The sequence below is a fragment of the Castanea sativa genome, chromosome 6, assembly GCF_040712315.1.
Source record: "Castanea sativa cultivar Marrone di Chiusa Pesio chromosome 6, ASM4071231v1".
In the NCBI taxonomy this organism is placed as follows: Eukaryota; Viridiplantae; Streptophyta; class Magnoliopsida; order Fagales; family Fagaceae; genus Castanea; species Castanea sativa.
The window spans coordinates 8,407,531-8,418,199 of NC_134018.1; the positions used below are offsets into that span (position 1 = coordinate 8,407,531).

General features: G+C 30.1%; 1 protein-coding gene across 1 annotated transcript; it reads left to right on the forward strand.

Annotated features, from left to right (window-relative positions):
* The first annotated feature begins 504 nt into the window (after window positions 1–504).
* LOC142639381 (uncharacterized) lies at window positions 505–1,008 on the forward strand. The gene has a single exon (XM_075813574.1). The coding sequence runs from the start codon at window positions 505–507 to the stop codon at window positions 1,006–1,008; it is 504 nt and encodes a 167-aa protein (XP_075669689.1).
* The last annotated feature ends 9,661 nt before the right edge of the window (window positions 1,009–10,669 follow it).

The following is a 10,669-nucleotide window of genomic DNA, read 5'->3' on the forward strand; positions in this document are numbered from 1 at the left end:
AAAACTCCAAGAATTTAAAAAAAAAAAATCTAGATATATAACTTTAGGAACCAATTGTGAATATTGGCTTAAATATTATGTTAATTCATGTGTTCCAATTAGTAGAAATCAACCATCAACAAACACAAACTAGGTAATTAGAGGAAGGAATCACCAGGGAATGCCCTCGAGGTGCTAACTAAAGATAAATTTGTATAGCATCTATAATAGCGTAATTTAAAAAAAAATTACTATTTTAAAAAAATATAAAAAATATATTTTTATAGAAATATATATATATATATATAAAATGTAAAGTGTAGGTTGTTTTTGGAGCTGTTGGAGGTTAATCATGGTTCATGCTATTGTGTTGCACTTTTTGCTACTATGGCGTGGAGTCTGTGGCAGTCCCGTAACAAGTTGAGAGAACGCTAGTCAGTTTGGCCACTACATGAACTTGTTGATCGAGCTCAGGGTTTAGTTGATGAGTTTTAGGAAGCTAATCCTCAGGTGCAGTGTGAGGCCATGCGTCATCCCCTGGTGTGTTGGTCTCCTCCCCCTAATGATCATTACAAAGTGAACTTTGGCGCAACTTTCTTTGAAGAAACCGGGTCAACAGGTGTTGGTGTAGTTGTTCGTGATTGTACAGGGCAAATTATTGGTGCTTTGCGGCAAAATATTGGCTCGGTTCAGTCTATTGAAATGGCTGAAGCTATGGTGGCTCGGAGGGCAGTGATGTTTGCTATGGAGTTATGTGTGTTTAGAGTGATTATTGAAGGTGATTGTAGTCGGGTTATTGATGCCTTAAAGGGCTTTGGTCGCTACGGTACTTTGTTTAGTCACATTATTGATGAATCTAAGCGAATTGGAGGAACTTTGAGGAACTGTTTGTTTCAACATGTTCGGCGGGAGGGGAATAGATTAGCTTATTGTTTAGCTAAAAAAGCAGTTTTATCTGCAAATACCAATGTCTGGGTAGAATCTCTGTTTGAGGATGTGGAAGATGTTTTCCATTCGGATATGCCTTGAACTTGTGTTTGTTTTTTTCGGTTTGGTTTTTCTTAATAATATTTAGCTTACCTTTGTCTCAAAAAAATATTAAGGGAACGAAAATGGAATAGAAGATAATAATGGTCAAATCTTTACAATAATTGTAGCTATAGACCAGTAGGGAACGATAAGAGAGAAAACTATAGGATTAATTACATTCGATTAAAGCCTCACCTTCTAATATAAAATCAGTATACCTATTTCAAGTAAACTTTCCAATGCAAAAAGAGCCGCCTTAGCTCCTACCTCTGTCAGATAAAGTTTGGCCATAAAATTAACTTGTCGCTAACCCATGTTATGCACGGGAACTTACCTATTTGTCAGGTAGACTAAAATAATTTTATAAAATCTTAAATTGATTAAGAAACTACACAATTGCATGATTTGCTCTTGTATAATTTCAATTTGTGTTACAAATTGATGAAGAAGTCATTGCTTGAACGTGCAGTGACTTACAAAAAATTTGTCAGACAATTTCAGATACTACAAAAAAATAACTCAAAAATTCAGATACTAAAACTTCTGAAAGACCAAAAAATATTAAAGAAAAATTATCAACGTTTGAGTTTAAGTTTAAGTTGGACTTGTTAGAGAAATAGAGTTTCGCTCCTTGTTAAATTTGGATTAAACAAAAATAAATTTTTTTTTTTAAATGATGAGTTTGAGTTTAAGTTGGACTTGTCAGAGAGCTAGAGTTTCACTCCTTGTTAAGTTTAGACTAAACAATTTTTTATTTATTTTATGTGAAAACAAAAATAATTTCGTTTTAAAAAAATGATGAGTTTGAGTTTAAGTTAGACATGTTAGAGAAATAGAGTTTCACTCCTTATTAAGTTTGGATTAAATAAAAATAAAATTTTGTTTTAAAATGAATATAAAATAAAGTTATATATATGGTGGATGGGTTGGAAAAATTATCAACCCGAAACTTGACACAACTCAAGGCTAAAAATAAAATTCCAACCCAAAAAAACTAACTCAAGGCGTCGGGTTGAATTAGGTTTGGTCATTTTGTTGGATTAGTGTGTTTGATTTTTGATGCCCACCCTTAGTCACAATCACATAGTGGGTTGGAGAAGGTAGCTCTAAACTGGTTTGAAACTAAATTGATTGGCACCTCTATATTTTAGAGAAGCCAAATATAATGAAGTTCTCACACCTAAATAAAAGCAAGAAAATATACATTTAAGGGTTTTTTTTTTTTTTTTTGATGTAGGTGGACAATGGAGAAAGGATAGGGAAATTCTAACCATAAACATGATTTACGAATAATGATGTCATAAAACCTAAGGATTAGTTAAACACAATTCTGAAGACCAGCATGATAATAGAGGAACAGACCTTGAAAACGAATGACAACTACCTTTATAATTACTCCTCTACTATAGATGCATGACATTTGGCCGCAACCAAGAAAGATGATGGTTTTATTCATGTTGGTTGAGTCATTCTAAGCCGTGAGTTTGAGTTTAAGTTGGACTTGTCAGAGAGATAAAGTTTCACTCCTTGTTAATTTTGGACTAAACAAAAATAATTTTGTTTAAAAAAAATAATGAGTTTGAGTTTAAGTTGGATTTGTTAGAGTAATAAAGTTTCACTCCTTGTTAAGTTTGGACTAAATAAATATAATTTTATTTAAATAAAATGAAAATTTTATTTAAATATTGTGCTGATGTGGAAAATTGTGGGAGCTTTAAAGGCTTGGGTTTTATATATATTAAAAATAGTAATTAGTTTGAGTTTAAGTTGGACTTGTTAGAGTAATAGATTTTTACTCCTTGTTAAGTTTGGACTAAATAAATATAATTTTATTTAAATAAATATAATTTTATTTAAATAAAATGACAATTTTATTTAAATATTGTGCTGATATGAAAGATTGTGGGAGTTTCAGAGGCTTCGGTTTTATATATATAGTCTAAGATTGCAATTTTCATTGAAAAAATAACATGATGAAATATTTTAAAAATCTAACAGTTAGATTGCATATTTTTTTTATACTTTTAATTAACATGTCAAATTTGATGCCAATCAGATATTATTTGCTATATAATCTATAAACTTATTTTTTGTGCATAATTTTAGACATTCAAAACTTGCAATTTAACCAATTTATTAATAATATAAGTATTGATCTTTAACCTTCTGAAAATTTTGTAAGCATGGAGGATATAAGAAAAAAATAATAATAATCTAATGGTGGATTTTTCAAAATTCACATCTAATACAAAAATATTAAGTAACATTGTAGCCTTAAGGTACAACTAAGTTTGTAGTTAAACTATGTCCCTTCATGACCATAAAGAGTCACTTAAACCTAGGTTGGTAGTGGAAAACCAAAAGAAGAGGATTATAGGAGTGAATAATTTTACTATTATTGTAGGAGTGAACGATTTTTTATTTATTTATTACGATTATCTTAGGAGTGAAAGATAAAGTTTTTTTTTATAATAAAAATGGAAAAGATAGAATCATTACTAAAACTTAATGGTGAGTAAAGCAATGAGGTTTTTGGTAAGGTTTTGGGTATGATGGTTATGGATTTGTTGTGTTCTTTTATGGATTTTTTTTTTGATATAATTATGGATTTTATTTAATTGTTCAGAAAATGTGGTGGTAGTGAAAAATCATCGTGGGTTGTGGTTAGGGGTGTCCACCCAACCCGCATACCCGACCAACCCGCCCAATCCTGAACCAAAAACAGCCCGAACCGACACTCCGGTGGTCGATGGCGAGTGGCCGCCCACAGAACCCGACGCCTTCGGGTCAGTTGGCGGGTTTCCTCTCCCAAAACCCGAGCAACCCGACCCGATCATAAACCCAGAAACCTCCGGCAATATTCGAAGGATTGTTGACGAAAAACTCACAAAGACTGGCAGTATTGGAGTTCTCCAGCGAAGGTTACTTGAAATCCCATCAGATCCGACAAGATCGGTGAGATCTCGTCCTAATCTAGTCCAGATCCGACGAGATTTGGCGCGATCTCGTTGAGATCCGGCGCGATCTCGTCAAGATCAGGCGCGATCTCGTTGTGATCTTGCCAAAATAACATCACCGGCGATACACCCGAAACTCGATTGCTCAAACCGAAACCCGACGAGACTCAAACTGCCAAATCCGACTAGCATTCTGGGTCGGTTTCGGTTTCCGATTTCACCCACCCGAAAGTTTCGGGTCGAGTCCGGGTCGGGCACAAACCCGACCCGCCCTGACTTGTGGACACCCCTAGTTGTGGTAAGTGACAAGGATTTATAAAATATATTATTTTAATGTTATGTATTTTAAAGTACGAAAGAGAATGTAAGGTATGTTGTGAGAGCATTTTCATCAAGAGTTTTAAAAGTTTTAGCATTTAGCACCTAAAAAACTAACTATATAGCATTTAACGTATCACTTTATAATACTCTTAACATCAAAACTTCTATTTTTTCTACTACTTTATTAAAATATTATTTTTTTTATCATTTTTTTATTCTTTTTTAGAGACAGCAGAGAGGGAAGGGGAATAAAAAATAATAAAAAATGAGTAGCAACTTGCTACAGTAGGGTGTTAGAGCATTCTCATCAAGGATATCAAAAAATTTAGCATTTAGCATCTCAAAAATTTAGCATTTAGCATCTCAAAAAGTCACTTTATCAATTTTAACAACTTATTTTATAATATACCCAACATCAAAGATTCTATTTTTTTTACCATTTTATTTAAAATAATATAAACTACTCATTAAAATAATAATAAAAACTACACAAACCATCTTTTCTACCATAAGCATTAAAATAATAATATATTTTTTTAAGATTGGAGTTATAGTGAGCTTTCATCTTTGAAAGCTCACTGTAGCTCATATTGTTTTTTTTTTATTTTAAAGTTTAGCATGTTTGTTGTAGCTTACTTTTTGGTACTTTTTACAAACTTGATATTAAAATTTAGCATTTATAGCATTTAGCATTCTTAACGAGAATGCTCTTAGTAATAACATCTTACTGTAGCAAGGTACTAAAAAATTTAAAATTTAGCACCATTGATATAGGGGCTTTTTAGTGGTTTTGTTGTTAAAAATAGCTTTTAGCATTTATCTCACATTTGATAAGAATGCTCTAAGAATTATTTCATAAAATAGAAAAAAAAATTAATTATTTTTTTTAATGAATTGATATGCAATACTTTTTTAGAGAACCGGAATGCCATTATTTGAATTAAAATAATTCTTAAGTACTCATAAAATACGGAAAATGAAACTTCATCTTCTTACATTACTGTTTACTCATCTTATTTTTGTGTGTGTTCTAATAAGTATTATTGTTTACTTAAAAAAATAGGGATGTTTATCCCACATTGGTTGTGTGTGTCTAGTGTCCGCTGTTTATAACCCCAGTTTACAACTATAAAGGTTAGATTTTTTTGTAGTTATACTCTGGTTATGTAATATATTATAAATTCGGTTTTAAACACTATTATTATTATTTTTGTATGTGTTGTAATAAGTATTACTATTTACTCAAAAAAAATCTGCTCACATTCATGATTAGACTTACTTATTAAATTTATGATAAAATTCACCATAAATATTAGAGAAGAGAGTACTATTTTTCCATACTCTTTAAGAATTTTCCACCTAAATCATACTTTTAAATTTTAATAAAAACCCATTTAAATCACACTTTTTTTGAATGGCGTGAATAACGATTTGGTGATAAAAATAATTTATTAATAAATCAACACGTGTGATCTGTCTATTTGGGAATATAAAATGTTATTGAAATCATCTTGTTTACTGTACGAAGATTCTGCCGCGATAATGTTTTTGGGCAAGGGTGAGGTACTGACTACTGAGGCCATATTATTTGCTTTTACTTGTATATAATTCTTGTATTATTCTATCTAAAAAAGAAGAAGAAGCTGAATTATTACTTTTCTTAAATTATTTTATCATGAAATCATTACTTTATCTCAAACCTGACACATCAAAATTCATTGCATTTTTTTAATGATTTATTTTTTATTTATGAAAGACTGGTATCTGAGAATATTATGATAATTTATTACGTTTTTAACACATTTTTTTCTTAAAATGTATGCTTACGTCAGATATTGGGAGGATTCTAAAAAAATAAGTGTCAAATATTGGGAAAGAACAGGGACGGCGTTAACTTTGATCCAGCGGGTTCAAATGAACCCCTAAGCTAGCATATGTGTGTGTATATATATATATTTATATATATATATATATATATATATATATATTTTTTACCCTTTAAAATAAAATTTCGAACATCTTGAGTCCTTAATTCTAATTTTTTTTTAGAAGTCCAAGTCCAATTGAAATAAACTTAAATATGATCACCATAACAATCTATTCTTGTAAATAAAGTTACAATTAATTAAAACTTTTGATCGAATCTGTAAGTGGAGTGTTTGAATTTAAATGTATTTTTAAGTTGTTATTTGTCAATCAATGGTTAATATAGGTTAACACTAATCGCTGTAAACATCAAAAACACCAAATCTAACTAAAAGAGGGGAGAAGAGAGAAAGTTCAAATTGCACCACCAAACAGATCACACCACCACCAATCAACTACCTTGCCCACCAAAAATACTACTGCACCACCATTGATCTACCACCTGGCCCACCATAAACTCCGCCTATTTGGTGGTGATTGTTATATGCCAAAGAGAGAGACAAAGACAACAAGAGAGAGAGAGAGAGAGAGAGAGAGAGAGAGAGAGAGAGAGAACGATGACATTGTCTCACTACATATGGTGAGGACACTATTAATCGCTAAAAACTTTTGTTAATTTGGTGAGATTGATACAAGTATGTTTTGGTTGATTTTAGATAAATTTTTGCTGAAATATTAAAATGGTGAGACTGATAAGAATGCTCTAAAAGACAATTAAACAATTAGACAATGGATGATTCTAAAAAAGATGTTTTAAAAGATTAAATAAAGGCCGTAGAATAGAGGAGTGATTGAGTAAAGACAAAAACAAATGTTAGCACAACAACAATTTTTTTAATAGAATTACAAAGACCAATAATTGTAAAAGTTGAGCTCAATTAATCAGTAGTTAGTAAATGTTAACACTAAACAAAATTAAAAAATTAGACATGGGATGATTCTAAAAATAAATAAATAAAATTAGACAAGGGGCATAGGATAGGGGAGTGATTGAGTGAAGATAAAACAAATGTTAACACAACAAAACTTTTCTTAATAGAATTACAAAGGCCAATAGTTATCAAAATTGAACTAAATTATTAAATGAAGTTACAATTATTTTATACTTTTGATCGAATTTGCAAGTAGAGTGGTTGAATTTGAATGTGTTTTGGGGCATGAGCCAGTCAGTCAATTAGTAATTAGTAGATGTTAGCATTACAAGACAATTAAACAATTAGACAGGGAAATGATTGAGAGAAGCATTCTATTCTTCTCTGTTGGCTAATTGCTGGTCTCTTCTGGGCAGATTTCCTCACTACAAGGTGCAACATGTGTATCGAGAAGCCAATAGGATTGCGGATGCACTGGCTAGGACAGGATATAATATGCAAGAAGTTTATGTTGTTTTTGATACCTTCCCATCTGATGAGATTTCTTCTTTTGTATTGTCTGATGTAAATGGAGAGAACTTTTGTAGGCTTATTGCCACTAACTTTGCCATTTTGGCCTCTTAGTTTAATGAATATTCCGTTTAACCAAAAAAAGAAAAAAGAAGCAAATGTTAATAAAACAAAAATTTTCTTACCATGATTACAAAGACTAATAGTTGTCAAAATTGAGTTGAATTGTTAAATAGAATAATTGCATAGAGTAAAGACAAACTAATTGATAAATTTTTTATAAGCAATAATAATTAAAATTCACTTAACAATAATAATTTAATATGTTTATTGTATATATAGTTTTTAATCTAAGATAGAAATCTCACTCTAGTATGTTTGTTTGAATGATAATAAAAAAAGTAAACATTTTTATCAAATTCTAAAGATAAATTCTTATGGTTGAATAAAGAACTTAATATTGAATCTTTACCTATATTAAAAAGAAACCATTAAAATTTTAATTTGTTCAAATGGCCATAAGTCCGTTTCTCAACAAAAAAAAAAAAAAATTGCCATAAGTCCATAACAGACAAATTGTTATTTTTAGTAAATAAATATTGAATATAGAAAGGGGGACATATTATTCGACTATACAAGTTTTTAGTGACTAATATTTGTGATTCGAACTCTAAACTCTCATTGTTCCAATAATTACTAAACTAAAAAAGAAAATAAATGCCTTTGAGATTGCATATAAACATTTTGGTATCAAAATTTTTTTTTATTTTATAACTTATTTGTATAGTATTTATAAGAAAATATAGTTTTTGGTAATTTTAATGTTAAAAGTACAAGCTAAACTTACTTAAACTTACTTCACATGTATTCGTTTGAAAATAACTTATTTAATTTTTGTTTAAAATATGCTAAAATATATTTAATTTTTAAAAAAAGTGATATTTTAGAACTGTAGGTAAAAACTAAAAAAACAAAATATTTGCCTATAATCTTGTTCCCAAAAACACACACAGGTTCCCATAAATAAAGTTTATTTATATATATATTTTTATTTTTAGGATAAAAAAGAAAATTTTGATATTTTCAAATCAGACTGCATGTACAGCAGACGATACTGGGACAGAGGAAACTTCGGGCCACCTCTTCAGATTCGCGGAGTCAAAAAGTATTTTGAAGATAGCTTGGAAAGTTTACTTTACGGTACAGAGAGGGACCCTTTGATCCATCATATTCATGATCCTCACAAATGTCAAGCATCTAGAGGCCATGAATGAGAGTAATACTGTAATATTTCTCTCTCTTTCTCTCTGGGTTTTGTGGTCAGGATTCACTATCTGGTTGATAATTTAAGCACTTATTGGTTATTATCATACATAAGTCTTTTAAACCACAAAAGTTAGTTAAGATTTCAAGATAACGAATTTTGCTGAATTGCTGATTTGCAGTTAGATCGAATACATTAAAGTATTGGGAAATGGATAAGGGGATGCAAACAACAAAACTTGAATTTTATTTAGCTTGGGGATCAAATTCATTATTAATAAAAATAAGTATAATATAAACCTTTTTAAAGTATGGAATTGTTTTAATTATGCTTCTATATTGGTTTTGTCGTCCATTTATTTTATTAATTTAGATTTTTTTTTTGAGAAAGTTAATAATTTAGATTGATAAGTCATAAGTGTGAAATAAATGTTATATATTAAGACACGTCATTTGTATAAGTTTAAATTTGTTAGTAATCTTAAATACTAAATAAGTGACATTAATTAATATGCATCACCCATGGAATTCCATTATTGTTAGTAAGCTATCTGTTAGGTGCTAGGTAAGAGTTATCCATTAAGATATATCATCCATATACTATCATGTGTCACTAGATTACTAATAAAAATGAACAACATGACTAATTAGAAAATAGAATCAAACATGAAGGGTTAAAATAAAAATTCTGAAAAGTAAATGACAAAAATGAAACCAAATTTAAACTTTAAGGGCCAGTATACTTTTATTTAAAGATAAAAAATAGTTTGAGAAAACGTTCAAGAATGTTGATGCTCATTTTTTCTAAAGACCCAATTCTTTTTAGGCACATTATCATTATTTGTATTATTTCATCCTTGTACATAGCCCAAGCCCATGTAATTCAATGGAGAAATTAAAGGAGTGTGATCAAGAGGGTAAAAAGTAGGTTTATTTCGGGCTTACATATGTGTTCAAGAGGTAAATTTTGCCAATCGGGTTGAGAACACTTGTAATGTGTATGAGCCCATGAGCAAGTTAATTTATGTGTTGGCCACTAACACTTGAAAAAACATAAGACTGATCTGCTTTATTTAAATGAAATCTCGGTTGAATTGCTCTTAAGCCACGAGAAGCATGTTGGCTTCAATAAATGCCTATTGACAAAGACGGTTTAGTCAAACAAATTACTTGAAATCATTGCAAAACTAGGTTGCCCTAATATCTAAAATTAGAACAGAGCTCAAGGTTGTCATTCTTTAAAATATCTAGCAACCAAAAACTTCGATTCTTATTTTTGAGAGATTTGGCATGCTCTAGACTTGCTATATAATCTTGTCAATAATTCATGCGTTAATCAAATTTTTCTACCCACCAATTATACTTATTCTCCAACTTAATCCTAATCTTTTAATATAAGAAGCAGTTAATCTTAATGCTTTGTGTGTTTGTTTTAGAACAAATACCTCTCTCTCTCTCTCTCTCTCATCATTTTACTGTTTGTGACTAAATAAACATACGAATTATTCATTGTTAATTTCTCCCTTGTGATTTAGCGCCTTCAACCTTGATTTTGCATTAAAGTGAATAGTGGGCTCAACTCTCTTCATTTCAAATCCAGGTTGATTGGCACAACTTCATTTTCCATTTGCCACTCCAAAATCGACCCACACAGAGAACAAATGACTCTTTTTTTATTTTGATAATTGATAGTTCTAAACTTGCTCTACCAGCTTTATAATTTATTTTTGGTAAATTATAAATTACACTCTTAAAGTTTAAAAGTACTTGAATTTTATATCATGAAGTTTCAAAATTCGGAGGTGTAACATT

Bases quoted from the DNA above. Each gene is read 5' to 3' on its own strand.
- LOC142639381 (XM_075813574.1), top strand. From the start codon at position 505: ATGCGTCATCCCCTGGTGTGTTGGTCTCCTCCCCCTAATGATCATTAC.